This window comes from Lutjanus erythropterus, chromosome 16 (assembly GCF_056507025.1).
Source record: "Lutjanus erythropterus isolate fLutEry1 chromosome 16, fLutEry1.hap2, whole genome shotgun sequence".
Taxonomy (NCBI): domain Eukaryota; kingdom Metazoa; phylum Chordata; class Actinopteri; order Lutjaniformes; family Lutjanidae; genus Lutjanus; species Lutjanus erythropterus.
This window is the reverse complement of record NC_139332.1, coordinates 6,041,731-6,069,244: the sequence shown is the minus strand read 5'-3', so window position 1 is coordinate 6,069,244 and position 27,514 is coordinate 6,041,731. Positions and strand designations below refer to the sequence as shown.

The window sequence follows — 27,514 nt, the reverse complement described above, 5'->3', positions numbered from 1 at the left end:
CTCAGGGACTAAGAACCTTCGTAGGAGTCTGTGTTTCCACCACAGGGACCTGGGTCTAACTACAGGTCCCGGGATGTTATTTTACCCCCCAAAAATCCCTGCTTTCCAAAAGTACAGGGAATTTGCAGGTGGGCGCTGAACATTTCTGATGATGCTTAAACACTCACAGCATTTTATTTCAGCTGCCTTTTTTAAAAGAATCTGCAGCTGCAATCCAGTTTGATGTGGCCTCAACACATCAGCAAGGAGTCACAGAGGAAAGCAAATGACCGAAAGTTCAACTGACAATGAAGTCTAGGCCTTATTGGGGATTTATGCTGAGGACGAAATTGAGCAGGAATTGGATTTCAAGAGGGTTCACACCTGAAATCAGTTCCAGGAGAAGCGTAAGAAATTAAAACAAAGCTGTTGGTTTTAGGGTCGATGGTACCAAATATGGCGTGATGACAAGATTTTACAATTCTGTTCAAACAGACATGATACAACATGAGCATTAGAGGCGTTGATAGGCGCATGTTGCCAGGCTCACTAAGCCTCTTTCTGCTAGTCTTTACACTAAATAATCTTCTCTTTCGCAATCAGTCAGATCAGAAAATAAATAAGTGTATTTCCCAAAATGTTGAAATACTTCTTTAAGATTTCAGTAAGAGAGAGGCTAGATCTGGACTGAAGATTGGCCACCATCATTATCAGCATCTTTACAGAGGATGGTCACTGTTTGTAAGATTACAAATGCTGTTGTAATTGTTATTATTTTCTTTTAATTTTTCAACTACTTAACATTGGTGGATATAGAGTTGTATAGTTACTGTTGATGAGAAATAAGCTTAATTCTTTCCAGAGAGTCTTTCAAAAAGCCAGTTCCCCTTAGTGTCTTTCCAGTCTTGTCCTTTAGATGTAACCAATGCTTTCCAAAGCTGTGAGGTTGTCGTCTTCACACCACGCAGTGCAAAGTGCAGTGTTCAGGAATGGAAATCATGCTCAGTGGAGAACAGTTTGCTAACAGCACAGTATTAACATACATAGTCAAACAATATCATACAGTTGAACCCTGTTTAAATGAGAGACAAAAGTGAGGAAGGTAGTTGTAATGTTAAAACACAATCAGACTGGTTGTCGAATGGTGATTTTGGATGTTGCAAGGACGTTTAGCAAGCTAGCACCCCTGTGATGAAGTCCTCTCCTCCACCAAGAACACAATATGTTAACATTTGATTGTCAAAACAACAAAAAACATAGAGTGTATGTACTGTTGTACACTGTATTTACACCTGGTTATAACAGGTGGTGTTCAATCTGTACAGAGAAGTCAAAATAAAGGGATGGTGCAAAGTATTATAATACATTTCTTACACAATACTAAGCTGAAACCACATACTGTACAGTATATCTACCAGATCCATCCATACAGCCTTTATCAGCTCAAAGAAAGAATTCGTTTGGTCACATGAACGCAAAGTAAAATGCATAATCTCTTGCTGTTTACAGCGTATGTGTGTGTGTGTGAACAGGTTTTCTGGTGAGATGCTGGTGAAAGGTGAATGAGTGGTGGGAGGGGAGGCGCAGGCAAAGTGCACTGTAAGTCTAACTGTACACTCGAGGCCCGTAAATAACAGATTAATAGCGTCTGCAGTCAAAAGCCTCTGGAGACTTGTAAATGTTTGTGATCCTCTGTGTCAAAGGTAGTTACTGCTATGCTTGGAAGTTGTGCGCGCAGACATGCATTCATCAGAAATGCGGCTCACGGCTCAGAGCAGCAAGCTGACCGTGACGGGCTCCGTTACAGCTGGTATTACTACTGTCACAAGTTGGTAATCCAAAATACTCTTACGCACTTAACAGCTTATGTTATGTCAGTGGTATGTCAGCACTCCTTAGTTAACAAAGAATTTCAGCAACTTTGAATGCAGCCTTAAACTTGAGATTTATATTACAGTTAATAAACATCCTGACCTTAAAGGGTGATCACTTTTGTGAGGTTTTCAAGGGTAATGACAGGCATTTTGTTAGCTTTAAGGTCATATTGCATTTCAACATTTTTGGAAATACATTTTGCGTTCTTCATGAGTTAGATGAGAAGATTGATACCAGTCTCATGTCTGTGCATTAAGTGTAGAGCTGGAGTCATAGGGTAACAAGCCTAGCTTCGCATGAAGACTGGAAGCTTCATGCTAAACTAGGGGTGAATCCACTAACTTGGCTAAATAGAAAGTTAAAAAAAAAAAAAACACCACTTAAAAACACTTCAAAAGCTTAGTGTAGACTTGGACTTGAAATTTGATGACATCTCGACCCTACACCAATGATTCATGACTTTACTTGGACTTGAGCTTTTTGACTTGACACCTTTCTCCAAGCCCAAAGATTTAGAACTATGTTATTTAAACTTTTTGTCACAAATCAATTCATCTCCTCAATCAACTAATGCTAATGCTATTCATTCTTAGCATGTAATATTTCATTCCAGCCAGATCTATGAACAAATAATGTTACAGTTCCAGTGGGAAAAAAAGGCTTCCAAACATAATTTTGTTAGCATATAAAAACTATGCAGTGGTCAACAAAAAACAAATTGCAGTATGCAAAACATGAGGGGTGAAAATTACAGAGGTAGATGCAACAACTTTCAACTTCATTCGACATTTGAAGTTGTACAAAAAACACTAAATTGAGTAACTAACATAGTTAGCAAACAAATGCTTAGCTAACCTAACAGCTAAGTAACTTTGTAAATCAATGTGGCTGGAAACTCAGTGTTCATTATGAATTATTTAGGAGTCAAAACTCAAAGTTTAGGACTTGGGACTTGCCCGTCTTGACTTGGGACTTTAATTGGGAGTGGAGTGCAAAGCACAAAGCCTGGAGATTAAAATGAATGGTCCCACCTCTGTTATTTTCTCATCTAACTCCTAAAGAGACAGCAAAAATGCTTCTTTCCCAAAATGCTGAACTGAACTTCTTTTAAGGCCCTGTAAATGTCAAAAAATAGCATTTTGTCAGGCAGGAAATAGACAATTGGAAATGTAAGTGAGAGGGGCAATGACATGTGGAAAACATCTCTTGTATCATATACCATGTTAAAATAAATGCTAATTAGCTTTTGTAGTTCATGCTGCCATGTTAAGCTGAAATTCTACTTTCTGTGTCTGTAACTATGCGAGGGTCTGCGTGATGAGAGGGTGTACATATAGGCTCTGTGCGTACCTCCAATTGGTTGCGACCACACGGGCTTGTCCGTAAGGCCACTATGCTACAACAAGCTATGAAATGCTATGAAACCGTCTGTGCATGTTGGGAATGCATCCTCCAAGAGTACTCTATCAAGTAGTCGCTATAAACAGAACTACTACCTGTCCACTGCTGTCTGTTTGGGAGTATACTCAGGCCTTTAATGTGGCATCCTCAAGATTGGCAAATCTTTTTCTGCTTAGGGGCCTGACTTTTCTCCAGACTTAAATCCAATTTTCCTACTGACACCTCTGAAGCACAGCAAGTGTATACACAAAAGCAGCACATACGTATATCCACACTGTTGGATTTGTTAAGTTGGCATCCATCACCAGCTGAGGCCTGAATGGAATATTGTTTTTAGGGAATTTGAGCGAGCAAAACAGCTGTTTGCCTGTGATACAAACAGCTGCAGGTGAACTTCAAACTCCCTTTTGTTCTTCATCAAACACATCTTTACTACTGCTGACGAAGTCAATAAAGGTCTGATGACTGAGAGGCGACACACTTTATGTCTTGCTCCTGTTGATGCTATGATACAAATACCTAAATGGGACCACCTGTCCTAATTACAGTGGCCTGTACACCTAAACTAGAAATAATCTATATTCTTTTTTTTTCCTTTACAAAAACATTACTCATCTATTCACAGAATGATCAAAGGTTTAAGTCAGTTTGGCGTAAGTGCACATACAGCTTACACTAGCAGGAGGAGCACATTGATTTAATATGGTGACACTAATTGTAGAGTGTACTGTGTTTGTTCACACTATGAATTAAATAGCTTTCAGTGACCTTTTAGCTTGCATCTCTATAGATTTCACTATTATTTACAATATTACAGTCACAAAAGATTGCAGGCAAAGCATCGCACAAACTTTGACAGGTAGAAGCCGACAATAGATGCCAGACCACAGGAAGTCATAGCCCATGGATTGATCTGCACCTTAAGCATATTCAGTAGTCCATTAACTCCAGGGCTTTCAAAAGAAGTATTGGCTACGCTCCAAGCCCCAAGACATGATCACCTCGGCACGCTTTCTGTCTTTTCCAAACCCAACAAAGACCCAAAACAGGTTGGCTCATGCTACACCACATGAAGTTAGAGATACGACTTGCCTATAAGGTACACACTGGGGTATACAGTGGCCCCCTGTTAGAAAAGAATCCCTGTTGTCAGAGGGACCCACACACAGATAGGGCACGAAGCACAAAGTGAGGAAGTGATGGATGGTGATATCACAGGGTGCTGAGCCTGAGGGACTTAGTTTCGATGGGACAGCTGTGAGACGAGGTGAGCTCTTGGCGTGACAGGACAGTGTATGGACACAGAGAGGTCTCAGTCAGCAGTGGCAGCCCTTTTCAGCGGTCGCGGTGGCTAGTTCCTCTTCATCTTCGGCTGGGTAGAGAACCTTGGCAGTGAGGCCGCTCTTCACCCCATCCCAGCCGTCGCGGGTGACGATCTCCCCCATCTTCATCAGCTCGTAGATGTCTCTGGTCAGCAGCTCGAAGGCCCTGTCCACGTTACTGTTGCACTTGGCCGACGTCTCCACGTAGCGGATGCCCAGGTCTGCTGCCAGCTGCTCTGCTTCGTCCCGGCTCACCTTGCGGTCCTTGTTGAGGTCGCTCTTGTGGCCGATGAGGATGTAGACCATGTGGTGAGGCAAGATGTGCTCACTCACCTCCTTGTGCCACTCCCTCACATGGTCAAAGGTCTTGCGATTGGTGAGATCAAAGACTAGTAGCCCGCCCACAGAGTTACGGTAGTATGATGTTGTGATGGACCTGGTGGGTAGATAGATTAATGACATGTTAGCAATTCAAGTCAAAATGATCTTGACTTAACACTTCTGAACATCTTAAACACAACTGTGAGCAGCCATTAAAAGGCGTTCTACTATCCTGAAATTGCTGAAAGATCTGGTTTTAAATCTATGGAGAAAGTTTTTCTTACCTGTAGTGCTATTTATCATCTAGATTGTTTTGGTGTGAGTTGTCCAAGTTTCGGAGATATTGGCCAATGTCTGCTTTCTCTCTTAAATAATAGAACTAGATGGCACTCGGCATGTGGTGGTAATCCACAAACCTTGTTAGCAGTTAGTTGAGGGAACTATTTTCTTTCTACCAAACTACACAGAGAGAAGCATGCATCTACTCATGGAAGAGAGGTTACAACTCAGCGGAGGAGGTGCCATTAATGTTAAAATTCCACTGTGGCAAAAGCACAAGACCCTTGTCCATGAGTAGATGTATGCTTCCTCTTGCACGGTGATTGGGAGGTTTTGTTTGTTTTGGATTGAGTAACCAAGTCATGATTTCTGAAAAGTGACATTGTTAAATTTATGAAATATATTTTTTGGCCAATTGAGCACCAAAAACCAAATGCCATCTCGTTCCATTAGGCCTACATTTGAATCAGGGCTTGTATCTCTACACCAAAACAATCTAGATGGATAAACAGTACAGTACAGATAAGAGGAAAAACATATTTTGATTTGTTTTTAATTTTTGGGTGAAGTTGGTTGATACAAGTCCTAGTCAAGTCACAAATCTAGTCAAAATAAGTCCAAGTTGAATCTCAAGTCAGTCAAGTCAAGTCTCACTAAGAAACCAGCAAGTGAAGCTAAGTCTTTCAGGTGCATGAATGCTGACCAATGAGGTGATGCAGCACTTGGAAATGTTCCTTTTGAAGCTGTCCTTGTTACTACGTCTCTCACTGCATGCGTCTAGTTAAGGTAGACCATGCAAGAATGCCAAGTAAAGTCTTGTGTCCCCATTTTTATGACTCAAGTCTACATTTCTGACAAGATCCATATTCTCCTTCACCATACATGAAGCTATCAGAACTTACACTGCAGACAACGGCTTCATTATACAGCACATATTTTGCTATGCCAGTTTTGCTGTGTCAGTTTGTCTGTTCAAATGTTAATGGTGCAATGTTTAAGATTTACAAGGTCTATTGAGAGAACATGGCAGAAATGGAAAGTAATATTCATAAGTATGTTTTCATCAGTGTATAATCACCCAAAAATGTCAATCATTTTGTTTTTGTTACCTTAGAATGAGCCCTTTCTATCTACAGAGAATGCAGGGCCTCTTCCATGACATGTCATATTTCTACAGTAGCCCAGAATGGACAAACCAAACACTGACTCTGGATAGAGCCTTCTACATTTTTCACGACCATCATCGGTTCTGCTACACGCTTGGAAGGGTTAGAGTGAAGTGAGTGGTATTCAGTTGGCTGCAATCTCCATGCCATTAAATCTGAGTACAGTGTAGACTGAAATAATGAAAGTATTAAAACTTGGTTTTGACATAGGGTATCTTTACAAGTCAGGACTTCAAAATGTGGTAAAAATTACTAAACACATTTTGACTTTAAAGGACCATTGTGTAGGATTTAGTGGCATCTAGTCTTGAGTGTGCAGATTGCAAACACTTTGCCACTCATAGGAGAACCTATGGTGGCAGCAAAACAAGCAAAAAACACTAAAGGCTGTATCTAGAGCCAGCGTTTGGTTTGTCCATTCTGGGCTACTGTGGAAAAACGGCAGTGCAACATGACAGAGGAGGACCCTCTGAACATAAACGCCTCATTCTAAGCTAACAAAAACACAACAATTCTAATTTTTAGGTGATTATGTACAAATGAAAATGTACTTACTATAATTACTAGAGTTGTCGTATACCAGAATTTTAAACTCGGGCACTATAGTTTAAAAAGAACAATACTAATTTCTTTATCATATCTTACTTTCAGTACTTTTGATTCTATCAGATCTTAGTATTGTATTGTTTTAAACACTGAATATAAAATTCCATTACTGCCATATTGTGCCAATAAACCCCCCTACATCTTACACAGTGGACCTTAAATTGCCCTGCTGGGGATGAAAGATGATTATAAATGGAACAGAATTGAATGAAATTAACCAAATTACCACAAACCAGACAATAAACATGTGATGTTTGGGGGCCCCAAAAGGTCTAAGGCCCTGAAGCTGTTTCCCCTCTTAGCCCAAGAGTGCCAAAGTCCTAATTTATGCACGCCATGGCTTAAAAAATGGCTGATTGATGTCGCAAACACTTCTCATACTGGGTTAAGACAGAAGTGAAAGACTTGTGTGTGGTGAAGCCTGACGGAAAACACCCTCTGAAGCCTGGGCTTCAAAAGGGAAAGCAGATCTAAAGAAGCGGAGCTGCTTCTCCACACAGAGAAGTGCTTGAAAGGAAATTATCCATGACAGCAGGGACACATGAAAACAGAATAAGCAACAGGGTAGATGAATTCAAAAAAGATAAATACCAGATTTGAGTATGGAGTTGTCATCCTTGTGTTGCCCTGGAGACTGAGCAGTCAGTAGGCTATATGATGCAGGGAATCAAACTGGGGCCTAAATATGAGGAGGCTGCCCATCATCCGTGAATGGATGCAGTGATGCAACTCGATCCTTCTCTGATATATCTATATAGGCCAGTCATAAGATCGAGGCCTATTTAATCTTCCTCTGACCCTTTTCTCCACCGTCTCCACTCACTTCATTACATCATAATGAGCCAGGAAATGGCTCTCATTTAATTTAAAGGGGTTCATTTTAGAATAGCAGCCAAACACGACAAGGCCTCCCCATTATTTAGCGACAAGCTGTTCGGTGTTGAATCCTCGTTACATTCAGTTATATTCCATTTAAGTGACATTTAATTCATACCTGAATCGCTCCTGTCCAGCCGTGTCCCAGAGCTGGAGCTTTATCTTCACTCCGGGCTCGATATCAAGCGAGCGGGCGTAAAAATCTACCCCGACCGTCGGGTCCGCCACATCGCTGTAAATTCCGTCCGTGAAGCGTTTCAGCAGCGACGACTTCCCCACCGTGGAATCTCCGAGTAAAATGATTCTGAACTGGTATTGCCACAAAATATCCATGGCATGACTAGAGGGGAGATACCAGCGGAGTGTGTGTGTGTGTGTGTGTGTGTGTGAAACAAAGCCCTGCGCGCGGCGTGTTTACATGAAGCCCCGTGCTCCCGCTGCTGCGGCTCGCGCTGCTGCTGCCTTGCCTTCTGCTCAGAGCACAGTCATGTGATAAGATTTACCTATGCTCTACCACACGGTACGTTACAACTGTAAACCTGCCGCAGCCGTCAATGAGACGACTGTATGTCACGAAAGAGTCAGAGATAAGCCGTTGAAGGATTTTCAGTCATAAAATAAGATAATTCACAGCCGTACGTAAGCACTAACTTTAGCCATTACTGAGCAGCTTGTTTATGCGGGAGGAATTTCGGCGTTCACTGACAAACAGACCCACATACACGACAAGGATTTTGTCAACGTCGTGTTAAATTCTTTCAGTGAGACAGCAATAATAGCATAGTTAGCAAGTGTTTACTCGGACTATGGAAATGTACTGATCTCTCTAAACCACAAGCGTCCACAGGCACAGGCAGGCTGCTGTCCGTGGTTCTGAAGTAGGTTACTACTTCTGAGTTGAACTGTGTATTTCTCTCTGTATACACAATATATTCAGTTCTGTCTCTGCAAAAAACACGCCCTTAGTGTAACATCAACATCTCCGCTTGTGTCGGTACTCGTGTGTCTAAGACACAATAAGCCAAAAAGAAAGAATCAGAGGTTCCTAAAATGCTACGTTTGTAAAAATACATGTCCCATCATGCAAGGGGTCACGTGAGCTACGTGGGCCAATCAGCAGGCTGCTGTTCGGCGCGAGCGAAGCTCTTTTCTGCCTCTTCCCTTTTCAAGTCTTAAAAAACAAACAAACAAAAAACAAAACAAAACATCTATTTCTTAGAATACAACTTATCCGTAGAAAACTTGTACAAAAGAGAGCACAAGAAAGAAAACATACATATAAGAATAAATAAAAATCATAAAAGAAAATAACATTTAAAAACAAAAATGCATTTTCAATGCTAGTGGGGATAAATTAAAAAAAGTCATATAAATCGATACAAAAATGTAACTTAAAACAAAAAATGTTATAGTCACAATTACTTTTTGTTTCAGAGAGTTTAGAACTGAATCAATGTGAATAAGTTTATTGCTTTAATTCCTTAATAAATGCAACAAAGCATGGCTTCCTACCTCTAAATGTACATATGGAATTTTACTATTTAAATAATAAAATCAAACGTAGTTGACACTGTCAGTGTTTGTCCTGCAGCATTATAGGAGACCAAACAATACACTCTTCCATAATAAGTCAAACCACTCATCAAAATTTTCAGCAATAAAAACACAGATTTTGCTGATAATTCTTCCATTTTTTTTTCATCATAGTCTTTGTCTGGAGAAAATTTATGAATGAGTTTAAAATAATTTTCTCTAACCTTTTTAAATCATTCACGAGGAATATATTGTGAAACTCAGAATTACACAAAGAGAACGATATCTACATTGTGTGAAAGTTTGAAGGATGACATTGTCAAAACAAAACAAAACAAAACAAAACAAAACATAACACTGGTTGGGGGCCATGGATACAGGTCTGTGGCTCTGGAGTAGGTTAAAGAACTAAGGTCGAACTCAGCAGTGTATTCTTCTCTATATACACAAAATATTCGGTTCTGTCTTTATCTGGAAGAATATGTCTTCACTGAAACGTCAAAATCTCTTTTGGTGTTGTTATTCGTGTGTCTAATTGGCAATAAACCAAAAGACAGCAGCACGGGTATCTAAACGTTTTCTAAAAATACATATCCCGTCATGCAACGGGTCCATGTGAGCTATGCGGACCAATCAGCTAAGTGCTGCTCGGCGCGAGCGTATATAACGCAACTGGGCGCTCCTCTCTGTCTCTTCCTTTTCAAGACTTCCACAAGGAGCAAGACCATCCAATTCAGAACTTCAGTAAGGCCTCAACCAGATTTGTTTTCTTGCCAACAAGTTTTATGTACTTAATTAAGCTTGGATCAGTTAGCTTATACGTGTATTTACTAAGGAAACCTGGAATTTAGTATTTTTTTGCGAAGTTATTTGTCAAGGTTAGCCTGGGCTACACAAACCGCACCAGAGCTAGCGTTAGCTCATACAGCAACTGTAGTCATGCAGGGTCACGATAAAGTTTCTTAACTAATACTGCTGTGTTATATTTATATAATAAGCCACATTGTGCCGCCCTGGTCTGATACTTATGTTAAACTTTATATTAAGACTTACAGCTAACGCCAGTGTTAGCTCAAGGCTAATACATGTGAACCACGTGGCTAACGATTGGTCCGTGTCAGCCCTACCCTTAACTTAAGCCATGTTATGATGTAATGTTATCTCAAGGCGATTGATTTGTACTTAAAGTTTAGTAGGGCACCATGCTTGGCTTGCCTTATTTAGGGGTAGCATCTCTTTTCTCTGTAAAATCGAGATCAGATGATGCATTTAAGGGCCCTCGTATTCTTCCGACGCAGGAGATTTTAAGTTTGTGGTGCATTAAGAGGGCTGTGACCAATAAGTAAAAATAATTATTGATCTGGGCATTATTGAATCATTAATTGGTAAGTCTGTAAAACATCAAATTTGTGAAATGTTCATCACAATTGGCTGGGGTGCAAAGTGATGTCTTGCTTGTCATTCAACAGTCTGAAGACTTCCTTTATCGTCAAAGGACAAACATGAGCAAATCTTCATTTAAGCAGCTGCAACCAGCAAGTCCCATTTTTTTCTGAAATGACTGAAACAATTATCAAGATGTTAACCTAATTATATCAGTTGACAAATTGTTGCAGCACCACATAATAAAAGACAAACTTGTACCACTTTACACACTCATTGGATACAATTAGTTACGGAATTTTAACTGAACAGATTTTAACTGGACCAATCTGTGGGGTTGCAGGACATGCACTGACTGTCTAATTCTTGTCCCTACAGGGTCAACTGAAAATCAGCGCTCTACCTGGCTGCTGCAACCATGGACATCGGTATTGAATGCAGGCAAGTTAGTTTTTTCCCCTCCATCAGGACTTGCTACTGTCTCCATGTAACAGGCTCCTATCGAAGCCGTTCATGCTCTTATGTAGCACTGAACGGTCAACAGGAAGCCGAGATGAAGACTTTCACCGACGGTCGCTGTTCAGTTTGAAAATAACTGTTTCAGCAACATTTAGGGGAAGGACATCTGGACTTAAATTAGATGAAGGCACAAGATTATACCTATTTTTTTCTAAGCATTTTAGTCTTTTTGCAGGTGCTGGGTAACATCACTGGAATGGCAAAACATGGAAATGACTGCATCACATGCAGGTAAATATCCTAACCTGCATCTTCAATATAAAAAACCTTCTGGCTGTGATGACACACTTGCCCTCACTGAGATCAGGCTTGATTGAGACATTTTATTTTCCTGAGCCACACTTGCTAAAATGGGGTTTTAACACCGTAAAGACATTTTAAAACAAAACTGACAAATGCTCTTTGTTTAGGTGACCCCCATGGCTGACAGTAAAGTGACTGGATGAGAACATCATGTCAAGGTAAAAATTTCTTGGTTATTAAATTGGGCCACATGAAGGCATGCTATCCTAAGGACCAGGGCTTGTTTGTAGCTTTTGGTTCTCCAAGTGCATGCAAGAAAATTGGGTGGTCTTTGACTGTTGTGGCCCCCTGTGCCATCAGCAGCCACTCAGCTGTCCTACAGATGACCTGCGTGATGGTGCAGACAGGAGTGTTGACTCTGCCACAGATCTCCTTTAGGATTATTTAACAATGTATTTCTTCTCCTGCAGGAATCTGATCCAAACCAGATCCAGTCTGGTGTAATTATGCTGTATGGGCTCTTCATAGCTTCCAGTTTGTAAAGGTACGCATGAGCACATTTGTTATTTAGTATAATTTGCTATTCTGATCCATGATGACAACTTAATATAATGTTGACTGTTGGATGAAGCTTGCGGATATGGGACTGAGATCAGTTCTTTTATTAAGGTGTGCAGAAAATGTTCCTGAATTGCACTAAATTTGATCTCTTAAAATTCTAGGTTGACTGGGACATGTTGGAGAGTGGCCTAAACAATTTGGAACATTCAGAATGGAAAACCTGTCTGGGTTCACGGCATCTGAGGAAGTGGGAACATTACAACTGCTCATTTAGACTGACTAAACTCTGCAGAAGGAAGATGTTCAGTGTACATGTAAAGTCTTCATGTACTAATTCTGTCAAAAGATGAATGCAATAAAGTCTTTGCTCTTTATGGAAAACTTCTCACTTCTTTTTTTTTTTTTTTTGTCAAGAAAAGACAAACTAAAACTATTTTGAACACATTTATTTCTCTTCCATTCACATTGTTAAAATGAATTTTAAAGACAGGTTTTGAATATGCTGCAAAGGGTTGTAGCATCACTTATTTACAATAAGGCAACATTTTAACAAGATCATGGTATTGAACCTGTATCACCAAGTGGGGTGTCAAATGTCAGTTCCTGGGCCTCCATGTCGGCAACAGATTTCAGAGTAGCAGTTCATTCAGGTCCAGAACTCAACACTTCATTTACAGCAGCTTGTAGACCGAGCTACAATGAAAACAGCCTTGCTCAGTGCTGTAGAGTCCACTTCCCAACAAGGGCCCAGAACTGTCTGCAACACAAAGAACGCTCATTTGAAATGGTGTCACATTAATGTACACCCGTTTCATACACAGTGGGAAGACTAACTCAAAACCTAAAATTCCACAAACTTTCTACAATTGCAACCAATGACAAACTATGTTCAGATAATGATTTTGAAATTACAGATTTAAAGAGCTGAGCAATTATGGCCTAAAAATTTTAGACTAATTTTACATTATCTAATGCTGTAGGTCAACTCCCAAACAGTATTAAGTGGCTAGGTCAATGTCATACAGAAACCCATTGTTTCACAAAATATTAGAGATTTGATATTCATCAAAGACATGGACACACTGGCTTCAGTGGGCAAAGGTAAAAAAAACAGTTAAAACTTTCATGTTGCATTTTCACTCATTTCATTGTTTTGCTGTCTAATGGATGTGAAGTGTTCACTGTACCACTGTACTATCAGTAAAGACTTTCAGTAAACTAATTGGTTCTAATCCCTCCAGGATTTTGCAGGCCTTTCTGGGGATTGTTGCAGCCTAAGATGACAGATTTCACAGCAGCTTTTCTAAAAAGTTGTGGTGTGTTTAGCTATGTTTTTAGGCACCGATATGGGAGCAAGAGAAAATAGCAAAAAAACAAAAGTTGATTTCTTGGTATAATTCATAAAAACAATCAAAGGCAACTTATCTCAGGGAGACCAAAATCTTACCAAATTCTAACAAAATATGCTTTATTTGTAAATGAAGAAGTCACCTTCTTGGAGCTTCATTGAGACGAACAGGTATGACGTTTGTGCAGGCGCTGCTATGATTGGTGGAACTTGCTGATAGGTCAAATTTGTGGCTGTGGTGGTTGGACAAAATTGCAGTGTCATGCTAAATTTGCATGAGCTGTTGCAATCGCATCTTCCTGGAGGGACTGTTTAGTATTCACAGTCATTCTCAGAGACCAGGTCACGACCCACAGGGAGATTTTATTTGGGTCACCAAGTAAGTACAACAATGGAAGAAACCATAGGAATTCTGCAAATTTAATAATTATATTTGCAATATACCTTTTGTAAAACATTTATGTATATATTGTTTTACTGATGAGAGGAAAAAATGAGAGCCTGTTAATTCTGCCTAAATGCAATTGCTTTGTCTCATTTCTAAAAGCTCAAATGTCCTATATAATATTGTATCCTGATGATACAATACCCCACTCCCACAACAGCTCTTCTGCCACTGTCAGAGAGAGCAAGAAAGCACAGCCAGTGATGTGAACCCGTTTTAAAGATTCAGAATCAAAGTATATTGGAAAGAAGTGTATTTTTTTTTTTCAACACAGGTTTGCAAACGTGACAATCTCACATGAAGCACTGTGTACCTGTAGATCATTCGTTTGTGATAGAAGGTAATTTCAACTCTGATATCTCAGAGTCTGGGGTGCTGCTGCCGCTCCGATCGCTGTATGTGTCCCTGCGAAGACAAAATTTAACGGTCACTAATCTGGTCTGATAAAACTGCGTGGAACACAGTGGAACAGGTAAAGTGATGCTGCGTGGTTACCGTGGAGACAGACGGCAGCCTTTCTGTAAGTAGCTCTGCAGCTTCCCGGCGGCGGCCAGCAGCAAACCGAGATATGGGGGTGAGGGTTTGATGGGGCGAGAGGTGAACTCTGGGTGGTACTGCACTCCGACGAAATATGGATGGTCTGAAACAGAAAAATGTAATTATTTTAAAAAGCAGTGGAATAGTTGAATTTTAAAAACCCTTAAAGAGAACACCGCTATCCACAAGATAAAAAGTGTTTTAGCTTCCATACCATCCAGCTCTATGACCTCCATTCTTTCCCCTTCAACGTCTTGACCTACGAAGCGGAAGCCTCTCTCCTCAAAGTGACTCTTGAGCTCAGGATTAACCTGTACAGGGACATTCAATGTTAAACCACTCCATTGTCAACAAAGTGTTTAATGCTGCTGATGAACTGAGAGGTCAACATACCTCAAAACGATGTCTGTGTCTTTCATCCACGTACTCTGCATCTCCGTAGAGTTTGCCTGGAATACAGATGAGCTGTGAGCACAGGGGAGATGCAACAACACGTCGATGTTGGGCTGAAAGGTAACTGAAAGGCTTTCTTACGTAATACGCTGTTGTTAGTCTTGAAAATGGTCCGTCTCTTCCCTAGTCTCATGGTTCCGCCCATCTGCCCAGGGTTGTGTTCTGGCATATCGATCACCTGCAAAGGTTCAACATGAGAATCTCAACTCGAGACACTTATCAGGTTGAATCCAAACTAGATTTTGTTCTGAATTTAAAAACAAACTTACCACAGGATGCTTCGATTCTGGGTCAAATTCAGTTGAGTTGGCATCTGAGTGCAAAACAGCCAAAGACAAGCGATCAGTTATGATACCAACTACATTTATGTGCATAAATATGTCTATTTTTGAACTCTTCAACTGTGGTAGTTCTGTCAACTGCTGCCGAACCACAGGTGACCTGCACTCCTGACTCAAGTAGAGGCCTGAAGCTGCTGCTCAGCTAATGTGCTGCTGTGTTAAGGCCCCTGCACACTGTGTGATAACAGTTTTACAAGTTCATTGGATGTCAAACTGTGCGAGATCGCTTCAATAAAATCTAACAGTCTGTGTGAGTCTGAGACTGTGAATATTAATTTTGAGTCATGTTGGACTATGCAATAAATGCCCACTGCGAATTACATTATGGGCACTTAGGTCAGCGGACCGTGTGTCAACCTATGCTGATTCAGGTCTGGCTGGTTTTAAGCCTTAAGTCCTAAATTTCTGACATGGTCAGAATTTGGCCACAGTCTCCAAATTTGTGTCTAATGCAATGGATAATGGACGATGAGGTGTCCATTATCAGGAATTAATGGACGCTGGATACAACAGTACAGTTACACTATGGTGACTTGCCAAAGAGAGAATTAAGACCATTAATTTATAATTTCATGCATTTATGAATCAAAATAAATAATTTAATAATTCAAAAGCCTTAACTCTCCCTGGTAATGTCTACAGGTTTGACCGATTCCTGGATGAGTCAGTACCATTCCATAACACTGTTCTACTCCAGTAAATAAGACAAACCTTAGAACTGACTTGGCAATGGAAGATATTTTCAGTCCGCTCAGCTCATACACCTTTGGCTCAGATATGAGCCAGAAAGCTAACATTATGCTAGCAAGATGCAAAGCCCACAACACTGCGTACGGCTGACAAACAGTAAATGTAATTTTGTGAGCTAATCATCCATGTCAGTGCCCCGAAATTAATATCAAGATTTTCATAAACAAATGATAGGCCATGTGCCATAAAGTAGCGAGTTAACTATCTACGAGATGTGAGACAGTCTCTTATGTAAAGTATCATTAAGTTCAGAGGAGTGGTGTACTTGCTGGAGCTGTGGCCTGTTAACATTCTGCAGTAAATTACAAACAGAGGCTTTGACTGGGTCACTATAATGCAGACTGGTTCACTGGAAGTTTTAGCAAGAGCTGGTTTCACAAAGAGAGACGTTGAGTATGGGTTAGATATAACAGACTGTCAGACTTCAGACAGATGTCTAAATTCATCCGTTGCACAAAGCAGTTTAGTTCTTGACTGTCTTGAGTAGGATGCTGGCTCAATTAATTCTGGATAGATTAAGATATTTTTCAAAAAAAAAAAAAAAAAAAAAAAGGCAGACAAAGTTACCACATCCAACTGCTGAGCTCCGTTTACCCAGGCAGAAGACATTTGTCTTTGGGAGGAATTCAACAGTTACAAAGACATTTTACTTGGAAAGTTTAGTGAAGAGTGTAACAATCAAAGATGTTCAAAGAATATATAAAAATATGGTACAAGATGTCAAAAAAAACCCAAAACATTGCTCTCTCCATGACAGTGTTAGTAAACCACAAATTATGAGCCATGTTTTCCTCTCTTTTTGTTGCTGGGTGCCTCTGATCAGTTGGTGGCACTTATTGTTACCATGGCAACGTGGGTCTTAAGCCTGAGTCAGCCTGGGGGCAAGGTGTCTAATTTTTTTAAATTTTACAGTCAGTCAGTCTTTATTTTTGTGAAATGATTGAACTTGCAATAGACTAATCTACAAAATTAGGACTAGGTCCATTATCAGGAATTAATGGACAGCCTAAAGCGAATCAGAATCAAGTATTTGACCAGACCACTGTATAAAGCACAGTCTAGGACCACTGTATCGGTGCCTTCAGCCAGATTCTAATCTAACAGGTTGACAATTCTTTTTATCATTTATAAGATTATTCTTTTAATGCAAACAAAGCTCTAACAGCCTCAGATTGTTTCAAGTCTGACTCGGGGGCAAACTCATTTCTTTACCATTTGATAAATAAATTTTACCTTCGGGTCCATTTGCTATCTTCTTCTGAGGCAGTTAAGAACAGCAAGTGGACCGAGAGTTGAGATAATTTAAGGGCAAGTTTAATTAAGTTTAATTAGTTGATTTAAGTTTGGGATTTCTCATACAAAACACTGCACCTGTTCAGTTTTATGTTACCTTTCCAGCCGAGCGTGTTCCTGGCAAATTCACACACAGCCAGCTGCATTCCAAGACACACACCTGCAGAAACATACATATCAGTCCAGTTGTGTGTTCACTATTACAGATGTGGACATTCGTTCCAATAGGACAAATCTCATGACAGCATTAGGTGTAAGATAATGTGGGATCATGGTTCTCCTGGCAGCGATCCTGTACCTAGGAAAGGTTTTTTCTGGTTCCTGGCCCAGCTGATGGCGTGGATCTTTCCTTCAGTTCCTCTGACACCGAAACCTCCGGGAACCAGGATGCCACTGAGGACAGAGGAGGGAGGAAACAGCTGATGAAACCACAGATTTCATGTCCAGGTTGTATTACTTATAAAACACGGTGCCTCAGCAGGACTCACTCGGCACTGCAGAGTTTCTGCCACGCCTCGTGGTATTTCACCGGCTCCTCCTGCAGAGTGCTCGGCTCCAGATACGCAGAGTCGATATACTGAGGAGGAGAGACAGAAACTTTAGACGTCGGCAGGTCTTCAGGGTTAAAGATATGTGTATATAAATATTTATTTTCAGTCTCAAAGCTTCTGCTTTTTTAATTAAATACACAACATGCAGCCACTGCATTGCACACTGAATGATTCATGTGGTGGATGGAGGACTCATGTCCCCACCTACACACCCTCTGACATCCCATGTGTCACAGAAAGTAACTAACTTCATTCTCAATCTATCATTCTATCAGCTACACTGACCCCTGTGTAGTCAAAGGTTAAAGTATGTTGTACTTGTCAAAATCTACAAGAGTGAAAGTGAAATAAAAGTATTACTAAAAAATATATACTTTCAGTATTCAACCACAATTATGCAGAATATCCCACCTTTCAGATGGTTAAATTATGGAGCTAATTTGAAAATATAATGAAAACAGTACTAATCATTTAATTTCTAATAATACTAAATAATTTATAAGCTGAACATGTTTTGTATGTACAATATTTCCCTTTGTTCCAATCACTAGATGGCAGCACAGCTGGACTTTGATTCTGGGTCTAGTTACTCTTACAGGAGCAACCTCACACAACAAGTAAGGCTGATTATTTTAGTAACTGAGTATTCTACTGATTATTCAGTGGAATGCTTAGATAAGAAATTCTTTGTTTCTTTATTAAAGAGCAACAGTAAATAAACAAAAGATAAAATAAGGTGAGTCTTAAAATGAAAAACTTTGTTTCCAAAGACAAGATTTGTTTCCTTTCTCATAAAATTCACTACTAATACTACACTGTTTGCTCTCTCTGTACTGTATTGTGGTGTACTATAATACATATAAAGGTGCTGGTTATAAACATACTGATGCTAATGCACTCTAGTGTGTCACTGAACCATGATGTCAGGTTCCATAGTTTAGTTCATTCATAAATAATAAAAATGGTGATCATTTGTGAAGAGTATCTTGCTGAACCAATGTATAAGTATCAGACTTTGGTTGGCCTTCAAGAAACCCTGCAGCACTCTTCATACTTTGTGTTTACATAACCCAAAGCATCATGGTGATTTAGAATGTATATAAGCCCTGAAACCCCCTGATCGATAACATTAAGACAGGATATGAGTGGAGGTCCTGACTTAACAACACTGCACATACCTTAACCTCCAATTTATGGCTAATGGCGAGGGCTGAATGCTCCAGAGCCTTGATGACAGAAGCATACGAGTCAGAAAACTTAGTGTACTTCCCGACCAGAGCTATAGAGCAGTGCTCTAACAGTCTGTCTGACCTGTGAACACAACATGGAGATTAGTGGACCATCTGAAACAAGACGGCTTGTTTACCTTTTTTAATTTTAAATGGAAGGTTTACTCTTTAACTAACCTGTCAGACATCTCCTTCCATTTGGTCAGCATCTTCCTGGGTCGAGCCTCTATGGGCATGTTGAGTCTCCTGCTCAGGTAGCCCACCACGCCCTGGTTCTCCAGCAGTAACGGTACTCTGTAGATGGACGACACGTCGTGCACGCAGATGACCTGTGATGAGACAGATGGGTGAGTTCAGATCAGTTCAGAGAGTCTGGGCTCTGCTTCAGAGAGACAAATGGGCTTCAGTGACGTACCTGTTCAGGTTCTACATGACAGAACATTGAGATTTTTTCTTTGACCGAGTTCTCCAGAGCAGTGGAGCAGCGACACATAATCTGTAAACAAAGAGGAGATCAAACTTTGATAAGGGAAATGGGTCATTCCAACAGGAAATACTGACACACACGCAGAAATATGGAGCATTTTTAGAAGGATGAGTGTGCAGAGCAGTGACTCACCAGATCAGGGGACAGACCCAGTCCTCTCAGCTCTCTGACGCTGTTCTGAGTTGGTTTGGTCTTTTGCTCTCCTGTTGCACTGGGCTGCACACAACAATGGAGATATTACATATTAATAGTTATTAGTATTTATTATTAGTAGACTGTCTGAACACATTGAAAGTCTCATGGTGGGAAAAACATTTCATAAATCACTCCTGTAGTCCAGATCACATTCTCAACATGTTTCAAACGCTGACATTTTCATTGCTACTGCATTCTTTTCATGCTTCAGTTTCAATGACGCCGTGGGGCTCGCAGGTAAACATGTGCTTATACATGTTCACACACCTGCCTCCTGCTCCTTCACTGGTCAGAACAAATATTCTGTCCTTGCTTGCTTCAATTCAAAACATATTCAAGACATGTTTACATTTGTGAGCCTGTAACCTGAAATAATATTTCAGGATACAGTTTTGAGAAAAAAAAAAAAAAAAGAATCGTGACAGCTGATGCAGAGGACACATGCTGTCTCTGCAGAAATCAGTGTCTCCATAACCTGTTTTCAAGATGGGGAAACTGGAAATTTTACAGAGGTGATGACTCTGACAGAACCAACAACTTCTGCAGCCATAAATCAAACTTTGATTGCTCTTACAGCACATCATAAAGACACAGGTCAACGCTCTTCAGTGGGAGTGAAACAACTTTTTTGAACACTGTGTCTCTCTGGCTGAATGTCGCCTGCCAAGAAGGACATTTCAACTTCATTAGGTCTAATATATGGTCACATATTTTATTTAGGCTATATATTCAAAATTGCAGCTGAGCTATAACATTTCAGAGTCTTTTTGTTTTTTTTTTTACATTTGAAGCTTCTATGAATATCTGTCATCATATTTTAATAAAGCTTGAACAAAATCCTCAGTTATTCATCAGGTTAAATAAGTAAAGGGCTTGTGTCCATCTTGTGTTTTTCTCTGACAGAAAGGCAGAGGGCTGGAAGATATAAAGTAGAAGTTTCCATGTTCTCCATTTAAAGGCGCACCGCAACCCACAAATGGTTAACATAACTGCAGCATGTGCAACAATGCACAACACAGGCAAAAGGTGGGACTGTCACAGAATATGCAAAACTGGTTAAACAATATTTGACAAGGTTAAAGGCAAAGTTCACACAAAAATGAAAATTCAGTCATTACCTCCTCTCACAAATACTGACTGAGGGTCAGGTTTAGTTTTTCAGTCCACAAAACACTGCTGGAGTTTCCACAAGAAAACAGTGTTGCAGGTAGGGATGGGCATTTTCGACAAACTTTTTGATCGATAATCATGAGAATTAACGATCAATTATCGATTTAATCATTAAGAAATGTCTGATAGAAAAAAATGATTAAAAATACGACAGGCAGTCTAATTTTTCTCAATTAAGTATTTATTTCAAGAAGAACCTTTAATCCAACAATCCTCTTGCACAATTTAGGCTACAGTTTAAATGTGCAACTGTTAAACAAAACACCGCGAGGCATCGGGCTGAAACTCTTCACAAAATAAAAGCCAGCACAGTACTATTTTCTCAAACAAAATACAATTCTGCCTCTTTTAGGCAGAATAAAAATCATAATAAATAATAATAATTTAAGGAGAACTTTAATCCACGTCTTGCGCGATTTACAATTTAAATGTGCAACTGTTAAACAATAGAAATAGACCTACGCGGAGGCGTCGGGACTCGGGATCTTAACAAAATAAGAGCCAGTAGGCTATTCTCTAAAACAAAATAAATAGGCTACATTTCGCCTCTTTTAAACACAAAAATAAAACATCATATTATTAACTAATAGTCATTTAATCAAAGAACAAAGTAGACTCGCAGCTGACCTTTTTTTTTTTTTTTTTGCCAGAAGGCACGACTGAGAGAGGGAGGTCCCACATAACAATAACACATTATAGGCCTATAGGTTTACATGAAGGCTACGGTGGTAACTGTCCTGGGCTATAACTTACTTAACCTACTTGTTTTTGTTCGCCGTGCACGCTTCATGTTTACTACCTTCAGATACGGCGGCAGGGCAGAAGTCAGCTCGCAGGCGGTTTTCTCTGCTGTCCTTAAGCTATATCGCCCCCCGCTGGTGGGATATTTTACTACCGCCACATAGTGAAATTCATTACATTGCTTTCTCGACGCACACTACATGAACTCTGTTTAACACTGTCGAAAAATCGAAAAAAAATTACGTGATCGACAAAATTCTTAATGATCAATTATCGATCATCGATCAATCGTGCCCATCCCTAGTTGCAGGAACTCCCGAAGAATGGCGATGAAGCCATAAAATGCCTCTATACTGCTCATCTGGTGTAATCCATGTCACCGAAAGACCAGACATGTTGCCACACACCCCACATACAGAGTTCAGATGGTGTGTACGCCGATGTGAATGTGGCTTCAAGCTAAGGATCTACAGTGAAGATTCAGGCTAAAAACACGGTGGAAATCATATCTTTCAAGATAACTTGACATATCAGGGCTTTAGGAGGTTTGGATTACACCAGACGAACAGTATGGAGGCATTTATGATTTTATTCTGTTGTTTTTCTGTTTAAAAAAAAATGGTTACCATTCACTTCTGTTATTTGGGAGATTCTGCAACACTGTTTTCCTGTGAAACTCCAGCAGTGTTTTGTTTTCCATCGGCATGAGAGTGAGTATAGTAGATAATAGAATTTGGTGAACTATCCCTTTAACCTACCATGTAAATTGCCCACTGGTAAAGATCATTATGAGAATGGGCTATTTAGTATTTTTGGCCTCATCTTTATACACACACATATATATATATATATATATATATATATATACATATAACCTTGTAACCTATATTACCTAAATGTAGACATGAGAAGTGGAACTATTTTCTGTGTTTTATGTTTACTCATGTTTAAACCGCCAAAGAACAACTGTCATAGGACTACGAAAAGTCATGTGCACCTGAGTGTAGTAAAAAAGTGGCATCACCCTCTGTCCAGGAAGTAGGTCTTCTTCTTTATGACAGTATGTATATGATAAGTCAAATAAGGTAGCAGTGTTTCAGTCCCAACTTTCAATGCAATTCTTGGGAGTGATTCTGAGACACTTGATAACTACGGACTCAGTTTCTGTTATGTTGGAAATACGAAAATCTTGTTTGTGAATCGAAATTTAGTTTTTTTGAGGGCAAATTTAAACATACAAATTCTGTGGAGCTGTCTTGCACACACAGATGATGAGACACTGTTGTGCATCAGAGTTTGTGTCTCAGTTGTTGACACATATTGCCCTCCTGAGACGGGAGCAGTGAGGCCTGCAGGTTTTGCTGTCTTACCTGTGGGATCAGACTGACGTGAATGTTGCAGAAGTTCTCTCTCTTCACTTTGAACTGGAACTGCCTGAATGCCTCGATGAACGGCATGCTCTCTATGTCTCCAACAGTGCCGCCTAACTGCAAACATGCACACAGTCACAAATATTAGGAGAGACGATCATGACCTTGATGCAGTTGTACAAGATATCAAAATATAAGCCAAATTATGACGGAACAACTTGCTCATCTTACCTCTATTACACAAACTTGAGGTTCTACGTCATCGTCATCAACAGGTACTTTGGCCTGTTTCACTACCCATTCCTGGATGGCGTCTGTGATGTGTGGCACCACTGGAAAACAGAAAAACACAAGAAATTATTCCTGGCAAACCACTTCTCTTCAAAATGACACCATCTTCGAAACAAACAGCTGTTGTTTACCCTGCACAGTCTTGCCCAGGTAGTCTCCCCTCCTCTCTTTGTTGATGACCGACTGATAGATCTTTCCGGTGGTCAGGTTGTTGTCTCTGGTCAGCCGGATGTCCAGGAAACGCTCGTAGTTCCCCAGATCCAGATCAACCTCACCCCCGTCATCCAGCACGAATACCTCCCCTGGACAAAGACGGCATGGCATAGTAAGAACACATACTGTACATAACAGTTGTTTAGTTATGAACATGTTATCACTTTCTCTGACATACCGTGCTCATAAGGTGAAAATGTGCCTGCGTCTATGTTGATGTACGGGTCGATCTTGATGGCGGTTACATGCAAGCCACATGACTTGAGGATTGTGCCCACGCTGCTTGCGATGATGCCTTTGCCGATACCTGAGATGACTCCTCCAGTTACCAGGATGTATTTCATCATTGCGCTCTGGTGTCTGGAGACACATGACAGTCAATATAACACAGATGTACAGGTACAGTCTAAACAGAAACCAATGTTTTACCCATCTTAGTTTACCAGGAATAGGACTTTTTCAGAGGAAAAAAAGAAAACACAAAAAATAATTGTCAGATAACAGAAAATTTTATATTATTTATTATTCAAAATAATGAAATCACAGATAGTAAATATCAGCTATAATAATATTTGTTTAGGAAGCCGGAATCAGAGAATATGGATTTTTTTTCCCTTAAAAAATTGCTCAAACCAATTAAACAATTATCAAAATAGCTGGCGGTCTATTAATTGTTGCGGTGCTAAACAGTATGTGAGATTTTTCACTGTGTCCAATACCTTTCAGTATGAAACCAATAGTACTTGAGGTACATATTGTTTCCAGGGAAAAATTACAGTATGCAAGCATTTGACACTATGCTGGAATAAATATCCCACAATGCAATTAAGATATGACCACAACAAGACAAGAGACAAAAGACAGACAGCAACTAAAGCAGCTCTACTGTACCATCAAAGACCTTTCATTTAACATATAAGTTAGGTTTTACTTTGTTCGGCGCAATATATTTCTTAAATTTATTATTTATCACCTTAAGTTTATTGTTAACATTGGTTACTGTGGTTACATGGTGCCAACTGGCTCAAGAGGCTCTCAGGAAGTGACGTGATGCGTACCTAGCAGTGCTTCTGAGAAGATGTGTTATGTATATAAAATGCATTCTGAGTCTGTAGTGCATTGTATGTGATTTTGGATGCAGCAATTATGCAAAAGCATTTAATCTGAATTCTAAATCAAAAAGTTTTTGATTAATTTCAATTAAAATGTTGCCATCTGAAATGTCGGAGCAGTTCATTGTTTTTTGTTGTAATAAAATATTTTTGAAGCGTTTTGGTTGCAAAAGCAGTGTTAGAATTGGTTAGGTCAGAGCTATGGAATATTAACTTTTTAAAAGTACAAAAATGTGAAATGATCAATTACCTTCTTAGTATTAACCAGGAGAAGCATAAATAAGCGGTTAACCTTACAAGCTGATAAAAACTGACTGTCAGCTGATATTAGGATTTACATATTTGACAGAAATATTTAGACTGTACTATCAGTTCACAATGAGAGTAGAGAGATCACTTATATAAGGGACTATTTTGCTATTTAGCTAGCTAGCCAAAACAATGGCTGAACCTGTCTGTACTTGTTACACATGAGGTGACTAATCTCTTTTTTTCCTCAAGTCCCACAACGTGGCTCCCAGTGGCTGTTGCCAAGGCAACCCACCTAATGGGGAAGCAAATGAACAACACACGTTGAAAAACAGTGCTTAATTGACATTAGTAAAAAAAAAATATGAAGTGGTCAAATGTCACACGTATATGTAATGTTACAGCTGAAAGCTTTAAGTCTGAGATCCCTCTCACAACACAACAGTTCCGCCATAGAGCTGAAGCGTGGTATGTTTGAAGCGCTCCTTAACACATATAGCATGGGCCGCGCGGGTGGGGATTTCAACTATTCCCTTATGCTAGCGGAATACAAGTCATCGAACCGCCCGCCCGGGTTACCCCTGTCCCCAAAATCAAAGCAACCCAAGTAAAACCGCGAGCGCACTTAGCTTGAGGCTAACAGTCAGTATCATTCTCTGTGTATGACAACGACTATCAGACTCACAAAACCACGGTCTTTCTTCGCGTCGGCAGTGGGAAAAGGGCAAAAATGGACGTTTGCTGAATAGCGCAGTACGGCTCATTTATTTAACTTACTGTCTTTAAATACAAAGGATAGCTAACATGCGCTCATTTTTAAATTGAACAACTTACAAGTGACCACAATGCCCGGCAGTGTATTCAAAATAAAAGCCAAAATAGTTTGGGTTTTTTTTCCATTGCTTTTATAAGTAAACAAAAGAGCGAAATAGTCCAAATGACCAACTATAGCATTATCATATACGCTACCATGGGTTATGGGACCACAGCTGACATTAAATTAGTCTTCACATAAAACTTGACACTACACTCCAGTGCATGCTATTTTGCTTTGATAGTTCTTAACCGGAAGCCACACTTATTTTTTGTCGTTAGCGTAACAGTGTTTGCTGACTTGCCATCAGCATCTGTTAACAGCATCAAATTTCAACTCACCAAGATATTCTTCGGTCAGAGCTGCCCTTCAAAAAAAAACAGTCGACGACGAAAACAGTTCACACGACCTTTTTCGACGGACGAAATTTCGATATAAATATTAAAGATGTCGCCTATACCTCTTCTTTCCTACAGACCCATGCGTCCTCTGATTTCCTCAGCACGTGTATTGACCACGATTCGGAGGTGCAGCAGCTACATCATTCATTACAATCCACACTACAACATCGCGCCGCCTTTAGGTACACCTCGTAAACTGCTGTTACCTACTTCAGAATGTTGACATGTTTCAGTCACTTGAAGTATTCACGTGTTGACAAGACACGCAATAAATTAATCATATATGTATATATATATACGTTTTTAAAATAATTTGAAAATATCCACATTGATACATAAATAAATATATATATAATATTATAAGTAAATAAAGTCAGTATATAAAGGGAAATAACTGAAAGCAAAGATATATGTGGAAAAATAAAAAAGAATTAAAATATAAAATAATAAAGGGATGCAAATAAATAACATAAAAAAGTTACAAAAAAATTAAGAAACAGGTTATTCATATGTTAAATTTTGAATGAACAAATAAATGTGAAAATAAATGAAAATGTATGTATTAGTATTTTATATTTGCCATTGTATTTCCACACTTCATTCTTTTTTGTTCACTTATTCATTCTTTCATTTATTCCTCTTTTAATTTGCCATATTTGTTTTCATATTCTTTTACGGATTAATTCTTTTTATGGCACTCCTAGTTTTATTAATTTAATTTAATTAAATGTAGTTATTTATATATATTTTTTTTTTACTTTAGTCCAGTTGGACTCCCGCCTGCAGCCCTTTGCTGTGTGTCATCCCCCCATTTCCTGTCTGCTCTTCAGCTGTTCTGTCCAATAAAGGCAAAAAGCCAAAAAAAAAAAAAAAAAAAAAAAGACCCCAGGTTGAAATTCACTATTGTACCTGGTAAGGTTATATAATTTTACCTGCTTTATATGTATATGTTTGGCAGTTTAATCTTTAATAATGCAGATTTTTTTTAAAAACTTCTTATGTGCTTTGTGTGTAAAATCTTCATCTGCAAAGTCATTTGTAACTTATGTAGCAATAAAAAGTTGTACTGAAACAATTAATCAATCATTAATCAACAATTACATTAATAGGGAACTATTTTGATAATTGTTTTGAGTCATTTGAAGCAAAAACATTCAAATTCGCTTCATAAATGTGAATATTTCCTGGTTTCTTTGCTCCTCTATGACAGTAATACCTGAATATCTTTGGGTTGTGGACAAAACAGGACATCATCTTGGGCTTTGGGAAACAATGATCGACTTTTTCCACAATTTTCTGACCTTTTTTTTTTTTTTTTTTGACATTTTATGGATGAAACAACTAATCTGTTAATTGAGAAAATGATCAACAGATTAATCGATGTAGAAAATAATCATTTGTTGCAGCCCTTATAAAAAGTAAAAGTACAGTTAAAGTAACATAAAATGGATATACTTAGG

The 27,514-nt window shown here is 39.3% G+C and overlaps 2 protein-coding genes, 1 long non-coding RNA gene and 4 other non-coding genes across 9 annotated transcripts; 5 read left to right on the top strand and 2 right to left on the bottom strand.

Moving 5' to 3' along the window:
- Window positions 1-3,408: 3,408 nt before the first annotated feature.
- rab42a (RAB42, member RAS oncogene family a) lies at window positions 3,409-8,598 on the bottom strand. Its single transcript, XM_084739759.1, has 2 exons — window positions 7,944-8,598; window positions 3,409-5,013 (listed from the first exon to the last, which is right to left on the bottom strand). Exons 1-2 carry the CDS (start codon window positions 8,156-8,158, stop codon window positions 4,572-4,574), a joined length of 657 nt encoding a protein of 218 aa, XP_084595885.1. The 5' UTR covers window positions 8,159-8,598; the 3' UTR covers window positions 3,409-4,571.
- Window positions 8,599-11,070: 2,472 nt separating this feature from the next.
- On the top strand, window positions 11,071-12,379 carry LOC146312674 (uncharacterized). Of its 2 annotated transcripts, XR_014772062.1 has the most exons (4): window positions 11,071-11,182; window positions 11,436-11,491; window positions 11,671-11,721; window positions 11,974-12,379. It is a non-coding gene; the product is annotated as an uncharacterized LOC146312674 (long non-coding RNA). The 2 variants fall into 2 exon arrangements; XR_014772061.1 differs by lacking the exon at window positions 11,974-12,379 and having other exon boundaries at window positions 11,073-11,182; window positions 11,671-11,967.
- On the top strand, window positions 11,232-11,368 carry LOC146312678 (small nucleolar RNA SNORA16B/SNORA16A family). Its single transcript, XR_014772143.1, has one exon. It is a non-coding gene; the product is annotated as a small nucleolar RNA SNORA16B/SNORA16A family (small nucleolar RNA).
- Window positions 11,530-11,601, top strand: LOC146312677 (small nucleolar RNA SNORD103/SNORD85). Its single transcript, XR_014772142.1, has one exon. It is a non-coding gene; the product is annotated as a small nucleolar RNA SNORD103/SNORD85 (small nucleolar RNA).
- Window positions 11,758-11,887, top strand: LOC146312676 (small nucleolar RNA SNORA44). The gene has a single exon (XR_014772133.1). It is a non-coding gene; the product is annotated as a small nucleolar RNA SNORA44 (small nucleolar RNA).
- On the top strand, window positions 12,088-12,161 carry LOC146312675 (small nucleolar RNA SNORD99). The gene has a single exon (XR_014772141.1). It is a non-coding gene; the product is annotated as a small nucleolar RNA SNORD99 (small nucleolar RNA).
- Window positions 12,380-12,672: 293 nt separating the features above from the next.
- ctps1a (CTP synthase 1a) lies at window positions 12,673-26,134 on the bottom strand. 2 transcript variants are annotated; one of them, XM_084738990.1, is made up of 19 exons: window positions 25,995-26,134; window positions 23,657-23,838; window positions 23,397-23,567; window positions 23,206-23,306; window positions 22,975-23,091; window positions 19,631-19,714; window positions 19,427-19,507; window positions 19,189-19,340; window positions 18,961-19,093; window positions 17,720-17,808; window positions 17,530-17,624; window positions 17,329-17,391; window positions 15,117-15,160; window positions 14,929-15,025; window positions 14,788-14,843; window positions 14,609-14,705; window positions 14,353-14,497; window positions 14,171-14,262; window positions 12,673-12,821 (listed from the first exon to the last, which is right to left on the bottom strand). In XM_084738990.1, the coding sequence occupies exons 2-18, from the start codon at window positions 23,823-23,825 to the stop codon at window positions 14,178-14,180; spliced, it is 1,779 nt and encodes a 592-aa protein (XP_084595116.1). In that variant the 5' UTR covers window positions 23,826-23,838; window positions 25,995-26,134; the 3' UTR covers window positions 12,673-12,821; window positions 14,171-14,177. The 2 variants fall into 2 exon arrangements, with proteins under 2 accessions (XP_084595116.1, XP_084595115.1); XM_084738989.1 differs by lacking the exon at window positions 12,673-12,821 and having other exon boundaries at window positions 13,756-14,262.
- Window positions 26,135-27,514: the final 1,380 nt, after the last annotated feature.